The 13,848-nt window shown below is 42.5% G+C and overlaps 1 protein-coding gene across 2 annotated transcripts in view; it reads left to right on the top strand.

Moving 5' to 3' along the window:
- Window positions 1-13,848, top strand: part of PPP4R2 (protein phosphatase 4 regulatory subunit 2) — a 28,730-nt gene that overhangs the window by 7,364 nt on the left and 7,518 nt on the right. For both annotated transcript variants that reach the window (XM_080606985.1, XM_080606984.1), the window contains exon 3: window positions 10,548-10,718. In XM_080606985.1, coding sequence (XP_080463111.1) covers window positions 10,548-10,718 — 171 coding nt within the window. The remainder of the gene's footprint in view (window positions 1-10,547; window positions 10,719-13,848) is intronic.

The following is a 13,848-nucleotide window of genomic DNA, read 5'->3' as shown; positions in this document are numbered from 1 at the left end:
CTCCATATTACGTTTTACAGAAGCAAGGATGTTTGTTTCTGCTTTGGTCCTGTAACCGATGAGCCTTGTTCTTCCTGCAGGTTTTGGGAAGGTTCCTTCCGGATGGCACCCGTTGGGAGGGAGCAAGGTGCTGGAGCCTGCAGGAGGGAGGGTGCAGAGCAGTCGGGCGGCCTGGTGCTGTGGTGGTTTACCTGGTTTGTGCCGAAACGGGGCTGATACTGCTTTTCTGCAAAGCTGATGTGTCTGGCAGGTCTCACAGGTTCAGAACTAATGGTGCCTGAAGACAGCTACAAGATTTCAGTGGTAGCCGAGGTGCAGGAGCAGTAAGAGCAGCACCCTGGTACGATGGCTGCACCTGGCGAGGCTTTGTGCTTAGAAGTGGTAAAGCAGCACTGTGGTGGTGCAGAAACACCTGATGGCTGTTTACCAGGCCAGACGGAGATGGCGTACGCTGGCTCAGCCTAGGCTTGGTGTGTGGGAGCCAAAGTGCCTTGTGTAGAAGTCGTTTGGGTGTCTTGTTCCTGGTTTTGGAAGGAATTAGGACCGGAAGCACAACTCACTCACACTACTGCCAGGCCTGAGTGAGGTCTGTGTTTTTGTGGGATGAAGCACGACCTGACGAGCACTGCGCTACAGTGCAAAGTAGGTTCAGATCCAAAAGCGGTTGTACAGGGCACCTTTCCTTTATCCGTTTTCCGAGCTTTAGTGCTCAATACAGTACAATTTTGATAGTAGTATCTCAGTGGGATCTGCTGCTCTTGTGAGCAGTAACCTGTGGATCTCTACATGCCGGTCATTTAAAAGGTACACTTACTGGATGAGTTACAGAATGTTTTATTTGTTCATTCTACACAAACTGGTGAAACTGGAACAATTTCAGTGCCCTCTATTACCAGATATGTGGAATTTAGTTTGTATGTGGAAGGGGTGATGTTTATGTGATTATCCAGACATTAAAGTTACGTTACTCAGAATGATTTTACTTAGGAGGCAGCTTCTACAGAGATAGTAATTTTAGGTGCAAATTCAGGAAGACATTAAAGTACACTTTGGTTGTTGCATAATAGTTTGCTTAAATTTCACTCCTGGCCTTCTGCTAAACAAGTTTATTGAGAAAGTGCAGTCTCTCTTATGTTTCTGTACTCCCTGCGTCAGCTCTAGACTACTGTCAGTGTATTGTGCCTTTGCCTGGTGGATCATTTTCTTGCAGAATATCTACTGTATGGGATGCACTCTGAATTAGGCTCTGGAATTCCCGCAGAATCTCGATGATACAATGCCCAGCATCACTTTCAGAGCGTGCCTTAGTGAACGTTAATCTTCAGTGAAATTTTACTTGAAATAGAAATGAGTAAAAGCAAGGAACAATGCAAAGAATTGTTAGCGTTGACATAATTAGGGTTGTCTAAATTTAAACAGAATGTCCAGTCGTGTTAAAGGCAGCTCTGAGCACCGCGTAAACGGTTCTCGGGGGGCGTTTTGACACACACGGACAAAGCCTGGCTGCTGCTGCCGCTCTGCTCGGCCAGCGCTGCTCACATGCAGCCGCGGTTACCTGTGGAAAGCAGCTGAATGTCGGTGTTCTTGGGCTGCGTGGGACTGGCACTTGTGAGAGGGAGAAGTCAGGTACGCCCCTACCGCCAGCTTCTGTGCCTAGTGCCTTGGTGTTCACAGTCCTAAGGTTGGTGTGATTGTCCCTCGCTTGAAGGTTAAAGAATAACAACGAAAGTTCAAAACGTGGTCACTGAAATCGTGCCTTTTTGAAGTAATTATTCCTGGGGTAGTTTGTTGTAGTAATAACAGAGTCCAAGTCTTGAAAAAAAAGTAACTAAGCCATAAATATGTTAATATACAGTCAGCGTTGCTGAGATGGCAGGACTTTGCTGGTTTTTGATGCTCATCCGAAAGTCTGCATGCAGAAGGCTTGCAGCACTGTGTAGTTGGTGTGTACTTTATAGGAACTTCGATATCCAAGGTAACTGTTCTACTTGTAATAAAACTTGAGATTTATAATAATTTTTTTTTGAATATGTGCGTAACTGAAATTACACGAAGGAGAAATCAAAGTAAGGTAGGAATTTACACAGTGCAGAAGCCCAGTACGTGGAATATTTTAGTAAACGTATCGGTTTATTCCTATCAGCCAAAGAATACTTAAATTTTCAAGTGAAAGAGGGAAATTTAATGGAAATATCATCTACTTTTACTTTTATATTCATAGATAAGCCACTGCCTGTGGTTGTGGAAGTTTTGGAGTACGTGTGTACGCACTGCTTTCAACTCTGCTCTAAGGAATTTATTTCCCAAATGAAGAAGAGTCAATCACATTTTTGTCCTCTTGTTCCGTGGTCAGGTTTTGCCTTTAAAATAAAAGAAAATAAAAGGTTTTGTTTGTGTTTAGATAACTATATTGCGAAATATACTTTCCTGAGACGTTCAGTCAGTTCAGAGTCTTTCTGTTCTGCACAGCAGCTGTATTCTGTTGGAGTCAGTTGAATATTTATCAGGAGAGATCAGAATTAGTCCCTTGATGATTACAGATAGTAGTTTAATGCCTTTCTCAGCTGTCTGTTTCCATAGCTAAGTTTTAGTCTTTGTTGTTCCTGGCAATAATAGTGGTAATTTGCAAGTAGTGGAGAGGTGGGCACTCACCACCACAGCAGATGCACCTCTAATGTATTCCCGTTTCTGTGGTTCTGGAGTGAGCTTGTCCTGCTCACCAAGAAAGAAAGCAAGGACTTGATTTAGGCTGACAGCAGTGAGTGAATGGAAACAGAACAATACCTTTTGTGCTTGTGGGAAATACCAGTTTTTCCTCTTTTGAGCTCTTCAGTATTTTTTTTTTCCTTTAAAATGAAAGGTAAAATGAGGTCAAACGCTACTGAAGATAACGTGAGAGCATTTTAATTTTACATGAGTTAGGAGGTGAGGGTGCTGGCCGGACACTCCCCCAGGAAGAGCGTTTGCCAGCATGTTTTCCTAACAGCAGTGTGCAACAAAGCACAATGTTCCAGTAAATTCACAGGGCCCTATCACCTACAGTTTAAAACCTACCGCTCATTCAGGAACACCGAAAAATAACCTAGCACTTTGGGAACTGCCTTGTTCCTTCTGCTCACGGTGTTTCTGTTTTGGTGCACGTGTCCTCAAGGCTGTGGGACAGCACGCCATCAAGTTTGCTGGTGGCACAGGGAATTTGAACTGGGTACGTGATTGCTGGGTGCACTTCATTTTCTGTGCCTTTTTGGCTTATCAGATAGTTTCCTAGACCGGAATAGGAAAGGAATTAACTTGTCTTGGATGAGAATTTAATTTTACTTCTGACAGCACGGGAAGATTATTGTGTTCTGCAGGGTATCTTCATTTATGAGCTCTGGAGCAAAGCATAAAAGAGAAGAAAATTATTGAAGTTGGCAAGTTATTTCACTTCAGAAAACACCTGTTTCCTACTAGGAAATCCCTGTGGGAATGTAATCTAAATCAACAATAATTGGGGGAAGCTAATATGAGAGATATGTCTCTTGTTAGAAGTTAAGAGAAGTCCTCTGAGGTTGTCTGACGGTTCTTTCATTCTGTAGCTTGGGGACTTTATGCTGAAATCAGTTTAGCTGAACATGATGGGTTTGAGTGCATCTAAATACACCATATTTAGGATGCCAATAATAGAAGAAGGGAGGAGAGGGAAGTGCTCCTTGCTTTTGCCTGATACTAGGTTGTGATGTTTCTTCATGGCCTGTTCAGTTAACAGAATCAGTAGTGGACCTGCTTTGCTTTTCCTACTCATATTATGTACTTTCTGGTATATAGCATCTCTCCAAAACAGATGGCATCCTCTTAAAATTTAAACCAAGTGAATTTGTAATGAACTTCAACACTGTGAAATGTGAGGACAGCCATCCCATCGGGACTCTTAATGTTTTAAGTACATAGTTAAGTCTCTAGAAGCTTAACATCCCTCCAATATAATGTTGTTCTTAATTACACCTATAATCTGTGAAACAATTCCAGAAAGGTTTATGAAATAATTGCAGTACCTTCATTCTGGGGGTAGCCCTATTTCAGGCATACTGAGTTCTTCCTCCTGCTCTTCTAGTTAATTTTAGGTGTTGTCCTGACTTACCTTCCATGGGTCTTACAGAAACCTGTGACTTAAAATCCTGTAGAGCTTAGATAAAGTGTGTATTAAATCTGATGCTTTAAAACAGGTGCGGAAAAGGGAGATGAGTAACTTTCTGCAGTTTTCGTAGGCACTTCTGGGAGCTCGCGCTCCAATCTCCGTGTAATATCCAAGGCATGTAGCACCGCTAGGGATCCTCGTGTTGTAGCAAAGCAGTGCAGTACTAAATACACGAGGAAAAAACTACTATCGTGCGTTGGACATGGACAGGTTTTCCTGGAAGCGGCAGGGAGAGCTTTGTGTGCCTGAAAGAGGCAGGGGCAGTGCAGGTGCAGCTGTCCTCCTTGGTGTGGTCTGTTCCCTGTCAGTCCGTGAGTGTTTGTCAGCCTCCGCACTGCCAGGCTCCTGCCTCTCCCTTTCAGTTTCCCTAGCAGCCTTTCAGATTTACTTGCTACTTGCTTTTCAGCATTTGTCAAATCTTGCCTGAACAACTCTGCTGAACGTTTCAGTCTTCCTGCTCTTTTTTGTTGAAATTTCAAGTCTCCTGAAGCGCCTATGCCAGAGGGCAGCAGAATCGATGACAAAAGCTTGTCCAGCGGTAGGAAGCAAATAGCAGCTCATACTCCCACCCCCAAAACCTATCTTAATGGTGCAGGGTATTGATAGGTGGTTCTCCTGTCTCGCAGTAAGCAGGGCAGTACGGGAGAAGGCTGCTTTCTCAGTTTGATCAGTACAAATAACTTAAGTACGCAGGAGGTGAGGGAATCGGGGGAAGTCTTTCTGCATTTTGACTGCTTCCCTTTCCCCGTTCCCAGAGAGTGGGAGTGATGGGATTAGATTATTTCCGTGTAAAATGCAATTTTGTTTTTGCTGTGCATGTTTGGAAGGATGAGTTCTGCACAAATCATGTTAGCAGAGAAGCAATCTTATCTTGCAAGGAACTTTGTGCTAGTAATTCTTTTAAATCAAGGCCCAGCATCGGATTACTTGAGCTGCTTTCTGTCGAAGGTCACCTCTGTCCCTTGTGCTATTTATCAAATAGGTTTGGTGGATTTCTAAAGCTGCGTGATGTTGCTTGGCAAACTTGTGTTGCTCTGTAGTAACGGGTTACTTCCAGCAGATAATCACGTAGTTTAAGGCCAGGTGTGAAATAGCTTGCTTTTATTAGAGAAATGCTATTTGGGGTTGTGTTCTCCCTCGTTTAAGATCTGGTGCTGCGAAGGTGTGTCTTTCTGTAATTCTTCCTTCTCCATGCAATGAACATCTTCTGCTGCCTCATCAACTTGCAGTGAACAAGTATGTAATTGTCCTCCTAACTGTAGGGTTGGCTTATGCTCCTTTGTGGCTTTCTTCATGGCGCTTAAACTTCTTATCTTCACATACTTCTGTCCGTATCCAGGGGCTGGCTGTGTTTGCAGGGGTATGGGGAGTGGATTTTTTAAGTATATTTTTTTTATTTCATGTGTCTCTTTTTGCGTGTCATTTCATTTCACCTCTGTGTGCTCATTTCATGTCTTCTGTATTTGATCTTTCTCTCCCCCACTGATTTTTAGCCTTTTCTCATGCTTCCTCTCGAGTCACACACAAATATTCTCAAATGTTGCTTCTGTTTTTCGTATTATTGCCTGTCGGATCAGTTGCTGCCTACTTCCCTGTTTAATTTCTGTGAAACACAGCTGAGTAGCTTCAAACACAGAAGTCTTTTCCATCCACATTTCTGTTATCTTTCTAATGTAAACTGCAAGGTCTGGGGCTCCGTAATGGTACAATATTACGGTGTTAAACATCTGGTAACACCTCGTAGTGTAATTACCAGCAAACCTAGGACAGAGTATCGGGTATTTAAGAGATTCACAAGGACAAACTAAACTGTTGCACTGAGTTAATTTCTATGCTTTCATCTGTGACCTGACTATTACACTTTTTTTTTTAAAACTTAAAATTTTTGAGTATATAATGTCAGCATTTGCTTCCCTCCTGGGAGGGTTTGAGATGCGTGGCCCTGCTGTGATGCGGGTACGGTACAAGCCGTAGTTCTGGAAGCAGCCTGGGATTGCTTCCTCTCGGCCGCTCACTCCTGCTTATGGTGGCTTCTTTCCTGGCTGTGCGTTTTGTTTAATAAAATCACTTTCCTTTTTTCCCCTCTTATTTTCTATGTGTCAGAGCAAAACCTTTCGGCTGACGTAAGGGAAGGCTGGTGCAGGAGCGGGTGGGAGGGAAGCAGGAGGATTCTTCCTTTGAGCAGAAATGCCAGTTCACAATGATTTAGAGTACCTGTGAAGTTCCAGGCTCATTAGCCTAGGGGAGCTGTCTTTGTACAGATATAATCACACCGGATGACCCAGATATTGTAGCGAAGGATGCTTTAGATGTACATAAGATGAATATATCTTAAAAGTTGTTCGTTCTCTACAACGCAAATAAGCTGTACCAAAGCATCTTAGGATAAGCCAGTTTTTTGAAGTATTCCTCCTGAAGGTGTTTCTACAGATCCTTCAGTGCTCACGGGGATTTTTGTGTTTGTGAGTTGCTGTAAAAGCTCTCAGAAGAGTTGGTAGCACAAAATCACAGGTTAGTGGACAGGAAAAACATGGTTTAGAAGGCTGGGTGTGCGTTTAGCAAAGGCTGTTTCTGTACAATGCTGAGTGGGAAGAACAAGTTTTTATAAACAAGTCTGCTCAGAAGAATGCATGAATAGTATTTCTGCCATGGAATTCCTTCAGTTTGCTTTCTTGACAGAGCTTAAATTGTTTGCCAGTTATTTTCCAGTGTATAAAGCTTAACGAGGTTGTACATAAAGCTCTATGGAAGTTTTTCACTTCCATTTGGCCATTAACTCCAGAAGGCATTTAGCAAACTTTGCTCATTTTTAGTGTCTCCCATTTTAACAAAGCAGCTATAATAGACTTCTTGTGCACTAATGCCAGAGTTATTCTCAGGGAGCACGGGAAACGTGGAATATATATTCTTTTTTCCTTGAAAACAGATATTCCCTCTTTATCTCTTCTCATTACCGTTGTCTGGCTAAGTGCCTAGTCTTTCAGCATGTGCTGATAACTTAAAATACCCAGAGGTGTAGCTATAGATTGCTTTGCAAAGTGCTAGGATAAGCCATTTGTGATCTTCACAGTTGTGTTGTATTAGGTAACAGACTTCTACCCATCACTTGTGGACCAGTTGTTTTCCTCCATGTGTGAGCTGCAGGTGAGTTTCAGGAGGTTAGGAGCAGCTGGCACCGACTTCTGCTTGTCAGTTTCATAGACCGGGGAAGCAGGAAAGCTGACTTTTCTCCTCTGACACTCATTTTCGATCACTTTCACGGAAATAAATAGGTGGTAGGAAAAAAAACCTTATTGCCTGTGCAGAGATGGTATTTTTGTCAAAAGGAAGTTCATTATTCTAACAATTTCTTTCTTCAGATGCACAGCCAGGCATTCTCGAGTTTTATAGTTGGAGGAGAATTTTTCATAAACAATTACAAAAAACAAAACACCTGGGTTCAGGCTCCCTTGCCTTTAAAGTATTTTCTTCCTCCTGTAAGAGCAGTGCGTAGTGCTGACCCCTTCCTAGCGGCCTGGCAGACGCAATGTTAGGCTGGATGAGGTAAGAAAGGGGGGAAAGGGGCTGCTGCTGACTGAGTTCTGGACATTGCTTGTCCTAGGATAAGGATAGAAGAGCAGAGCCTAAAAGAAACCAGTGACCTGCACTGCATCCCTCAGGAACCATCTTCCTACCTTCTAGGAATGCAGTGTGCTGCCCCTGCAGGACTGGATTCTGTCTGTGCAGTTGAAGGCTCTGGAGCTCTGTTATTTGTGGTGTGGATGGTACTTCCTACTGAGTGGGCAGAGCTCCCCTGTAACTTGCTGGTACTGGGATAAAAACGCTCATCGGAAACCAGTTGGCATAGACTGAAAGTGCGTCGAGATGATTTTCGGTGGGAGCTTGTTTCGGTGTCCGTGGGACCATCCTGGGGTTCCCTGAAAGTCCAAGGTGCAACCCTGAGCTCAGGAGGCGATGCTCCAGAAGCGAGGGGGAGTTCGGGGCCTGCAGAGCAGCGCGTTACATTGCTCTTGCCTTGTGATCACAGCAGCAGCCGCGGTTTGTGCCACTGGATTTAAGCAGTTAGCTCTCCTGCTGCTAGCAGCGCAGCCGCGGCGGCGTGGAATTCAGCAGCATTGAAGAAAACCCTGTTTGAGGAGGCTGAGTACGTGGCTGCTGCGAGTCCGCCCGGAGCTTCTGCCGCTGTGGCTGCCCTGCTTCTACCCACAGCTCGTTTGGTCGATGGAAAGTTGGGGTTGCAATGGCTGGGGCAGCTGTGGGCACGCTGTGACTGCCGGGTGAGCTGATCCTTAACCCGTGCTGCTCCTGGCTGTAAGCTGGGCCATGTCACCTCATCGGCTGGCGTTTATCATTTATTTGTTTGGTCTGAAATACAGGACAAAAGATGCTTTTTTAGGTCAGTGTTGCAACATTCAAATCACAGCGCATTGCAGCTGCGGGTTCTTAGCCTTTCTATGTAATAGAAGAAATACTAATTAAAATACTTGAATTTAGAAAAAATAACGTTTTTCTAGGCTTCTGTAAAGGGGTAAAAGGTTGCTTTGTTTTCATAGAGCTTCAGCACTGGGAAGAGGAGGTGGTGGATAGTGCCTGCAGGCAGTGGATTCACATTTAAAACATATTTGCTGTTTTGTGTTGGGTTATTTCAGCAACACGATACTGATGGGTTAATCATCTATGGAAAGAGGTGTTACTATTCAGCAAGAAATAAATAAAAATAAAGTGCGGCTTAAGTTGAAACTGAAAAAAATATCTAAACAGGCTCATCAGAAGCTTTAGCAGAATAGTGGAATCCCTTTTCATGAGGCAAGTAAAACTGGGGTGCTCCGCAGGAAGTAATCCTTCCTTGGTGTGAGGTTATTGACGGGTTTGTTCTGCCTGTGCTTTGTGATGTGCCTAGGTATTAAATGTGTGCTTTGTTGTGAAAGCTTTGGTCTCACGGCGGTAGCACGGCGTAGTTGGAGAGCTTTCTCATTTCAGCTTTGCAGGAGTCGTGTCTCATACTGTACGTTAGAAATGTTACTGTATTTTGTATTTTTCTCTGTAATGCTAATTGGAGCAATAATCCCATGAGAACCAGTGGTTCTGTTTAATCTGTCCAGGACATTCCCTTTTGGGACCTTATTTCCTTCTATTTTGCGTTCTGGTTTTATAGTTTGCCTCCAAGTCCTGCGTTCCCCTCTGCAGCAAAGTGCTTAATGATTTCCTGGAAGGAGAAGGAAGGTTTGCCTTTCCTCTCCAGATTTTCTTCCCCCGTTCTTGCCAATGTATTGCTCCTAATGAAAGACCAAGGCTTTGTCTTTCCACCTCTAGACAAATCAGAGCTAAATTTTCCCGTTTTCATCTTGTGAGCAAGGGGAAGATTCAGGTGGAGGTAACAGGGCGCTGTTGTGAAAGCAGCCTGCTGCGACTTCGCTGGATTCCCGCAGATGCAGTGCCCGTGTGGTCGGAGCCTGTTGGTTTCAGATCCCACATGCTGCGGATAAATGCCATCCGGTAGCTGCGAGAGCTCCTGCGTTGCGTCAGCGCGGACGGACTACAATTGGTAGTGACTGAAGGAAGTGAGTTGTTTGCAGGTTGCTCCCCGCGCTGCTGAGATGTGCGTCAGTGGGAGGAAGCCCAGAGTCACTTCGGGGGCTGCTGCGGGCTGGTCGGTGCAGGAGGGGCTCCGATATCCATTGTATGCTGCTTAGGAAACCTGTTTTCTTGCAAATTTCATTGTATAGAATTCTATAAATGGCAAAACTGGAAGTTGTAAGGCAGAAGGTAATCGATATTTTTAGATTACTTACTGCTGTGGCCGTGTTTTTCAGAATTTCAGAATTGTTTTGCTCAAATATTCATCAGGTGCTAACTGTGATACAAAATGTATTTGCCTTTCTGAGAACAAGAGGTCCCATGAAGTGCTTTGGAGGTGTGTGGATACCCAACAGTTAATTACAAAAGGCCCAAACCAGAAGGGCATTATAACAGAAGACAGACAATGCTGTGTGGTTTCCAGACTTGAAACTTCTTTTTTTTCTTCTGTAACCTCAGTGAGAAGTTCAGGCTGCGTGTAGGCTCTCTGGTAATGTGACGTGCATACATCCTGTGCAATTTTAGGTTGGAATTGTAATGGTTTGTGAAGGAACAGGCTTATCCTGTTACCTTGTTAATGGCAATTAACTCGTATAATAATGTTTTACTGTAATTATTTAAATAGTTATCGTGCTTTAAATTCAGAAAGAAAAATAATACTTCCTTAGTTGCTGCATTTATCTTAGGATTGGCATACCAGCCCGAATTTTGTTTTTACAATCATAAAATTACACTGTTTTTCTGTGGTTTTGGGGCTGACTTGTGTATCTCTTATTTCTTGTGTCCTATGCAGGGTTCAGTGGTCTCAATTTAAAGGTTATTTTATTTTCAAACTGGAGAAAGTAATGGATGATTTCAGAACCTCAGCTCCTGAGCCAAGAGGGCCCCCCAACCCAAACGTGGAGTATATTCCCTTCGAAGAGATGAAAGAAAGAATCCTGAAAATTGTCACTGGATTTAATGGGTATGTAACATTTGTTGCCTAAAATCAGGATAAGAGAAATACTCAGTTTTTAACCTTAGTAATCTGCTTGGTGACCGTTTATTCTAATTCCTTAAATCGATGAGCAGAAACAAATTTATACCTTGGAAATGTATTGCAGCAGTTTCAGAAGTTTCTCTTAATATACTTAATAATATATACATATATATATAAGAATAATTTGCAATATAATATTTGAATGAAAATACTGATGTCTTGTGACATGTCAGTCATCTCAGTTTTTTCAGTACGTAGGTAGGTTTGTATTAATACCCTTCAATGAAGCACGGTAGCGTTACCAGCACGTAACAGGTAAAATAGCCATTAAAGTCAGATTTCTTTCAATGTATTTTGAAATACCTAGCTGAAAGAACTCTTTAGGTGTTCAGTTCTTAATAGCTCTGTGGCAGTTCAGTAGGCTTTGAACAGCTAATGCTGTGGTAGACACGGTGTGACAAGGAGGCGAAGTGAACCTGGTTTTGAAGTGTCAAATTCTGCTGGTTTCAGACTGATAGTTCAGGTGATGCTAGTCGAGAGATGTGTGATATTCAATCTGTTGCTGACTGTGTCTTAAGTGTGTACCCTTTGTTGGTTTTGTAATTCTGGAAGTTTTGTTTCATTTTAAATAAAGCTCCTGATTTATTTTTTTGTCAAGGGTGTCTTTTATTTGCTGTATTGTTTTAATGGCCTGTATAGTTATTTTTCTTGTTTCTAAACTGCATTACGTACTTACATAAGCTGAGTCATTCTGTTCGAGTCTCGATATTTGCTTATGAGAGACTTATTCAGCCTTTTTCTCAGCTTGTCAGTAAATGGGCATACTGTAAGGCTTAGCTCCCTGTCACTTCCTGATTTCAGTTTTGGAGGTACTGCTGACATGTCCATAGCATGTTATTTTGATGTTAGCTTAATAATTTTTACTGTCATTGTTCCATGCAATGTTACATACATACAACGTAAGTGTCTTTTATAAGTCAGGCCTGGTTCCCTTTAAAAAAATAAAAAAGCTTCAGATTGCTCTTACATAAGACAATCCGAAGAATGTAAAATTCAGTGTGTTCTCTGCTGCCCAATATTTATACCAGGCTGCTTCACGGGAGGAATTTAAAAATAAACCTGTCCTTTATGCCAGTCTGTCTCTCTCCTACCTCTGCCAGCTTTTTGTTAATGCTTCGCTGCCCCAAAATCTGTAATGTTCTCACGTTGAGACAGCTAATGAATGGGCTGCTGTTATCTGCTGTTTTTCTGAAGAGCACTAAACAAACCTGTGGGTGACCCAAGCGTGCAGCTCGCTCTGTGGCTGTGCTGTTCTCAGCTGGTGCTGAGCGCTTGAGAAGTGTGCCACTTCCTCGTTCTTTCAGCTGAACCACCTGGTCTTTGAGGGAGCAAGCTGTGCACATCAGCTACCTTTAAGAAAGTCATAAATTAGGATGTTCCAGAGTCTGGGGTTGTAGAATAGTCCATTAGTAAACACCACAGCTCCTACAGGGAGGATATGAATGTGAAAGTTGAATCCCATGGAGAAGTGTCCTATGGGTCTTCCTAGGTGAAGTGACTTTTGAAGAAAGCTCAGACTGGCTGTTGTAGCCTTACTGTGTCTTACCGTACTTTGCGTAATGTGCTTCTAGAGCCAGGTTCTTGTGCTAGGCTTTAGAATTGCTTTGGAGTAGGAGGGTCTTGAAAGACGTGCTCTTCTCTTTATCTTTTGCTCCTGAAGCAGAAAGTTCCAAGGTAGGTTACCCGAGATCTCAGGTGACAGAGGAGTCTTCACAGCACCAAAAAAAAATAAAAAAAATACGTATTTATAACTATAATCCAAATGCTCAGTTAAATGCTTTGCGTTCTGGCTTGTTCATTCTGCTTTCTGTGTTTCCTCAGTATCACATTTAAAATTCATGGTATGTCCAATAATCGCTCTTCATTTTGAACAGCACTTAACCTTTTAGTTATAACAACTGGGTTTAGAAGGATCTTAAACTTAAGGCGATCCATGCCTTTCCTTTCTATTTCCCCTGTTACTTTTTGACTGCTGTCTACATGAAGAATTTTTGGGTTGACATTCATTCTGAACAATAGCACTAGGAAGTGCAATTCCGAATGTCTTTGTGGGGAATTTTAGGCGGTTACCTTAGGAAGGCAGATAAGGACTGACTGTCACGCAGTTCGTGTGCTGCACTAGCCGTCTTCCTAAGCATTTGGAAAGATCAGTTCTCATTGCCCACAATCTTTCACGTTGGTGTTTACATACGGATTTGCACCGATTTCGGTTACTTTTATTTTAACATCATATTGTTAAACTTTTTAAAATTTGTAGTTACGTGAAAGAGTTTATAATTAACCAGAGGTGAAGTTAACTTTGGTTGGGTTTTGCAAACTAAAGCACATACAAATGTTGAACAAATGATATGCAGAGGAGGTGATACCGTGACACTTGGTGCCATCTACTGCTCAGTAAACAAAGTTCAGTTTACTATGGAAAATTTTGGAGGAAAACTGGTTTTAACTTCTGTTTAAACATTTTTGAACTGAGAGTAAAATAGGAGTGCGACTTCAGGCTACGCATTTTCTTGAGTATTTCTCAAGTAACCAGAACTCTGTTGGCGCACAAAACTACTTCGTGTCCTTGTCTTTGTTCTCCAAGTGCCCACTTAGATGCAGCTAAATAGGAATTAGCCTGGGAATGATTCTTCAGAATGTTTCATACGTTTGGTTGATGAAAAATAATTTAAAATTACGTGTATTGTTGTTTCTCTGAAATAATTTGATTTTGCATGGACATTTTAGTCTGTTACAACTTTACAAAGAGACTGTAATTAGGGACTTTTAAACCCCAAAGTGAAATAGCCATTGATGAGAAACAGTAGTAACAGCTAGTGCTATGCCTACGGGGAGAGATTAACAGATCAGGTAAATTCTTCTGTGTGACTGAGTCACAGAGGTGGGAAGTTGGTGAAAAGAAGCTGAGCATTATGAAGAACTTGGGTGTCAGAAGGATTGCTAGCTGACCAAACGCTGCTAAAGAGCAGCAATATGTGATGAACAGTAAGGCAGCTTTAGTGAAATTCAGAATGAGAGAAGCATTGTCAAGCCCAAGAGCTTTCATGTAATAAAC

Source organism: Anser brachyrhynchus (genome assembly GCF_964034855.1).
Source record: "Anser brachyrhynchus genome assembly, chromosome: 10".
NCBI classification, from domain to species: Eukaryota; Metazoa; Chordata; class Aves; order Anseriformes; family Anatidae; genus Anser; species Anser brachyrhynchus.
Note: the sequence above shows the minus strand (reverse complement) of the source record. Positions and strands in the feature narration are given on the sequence as shown.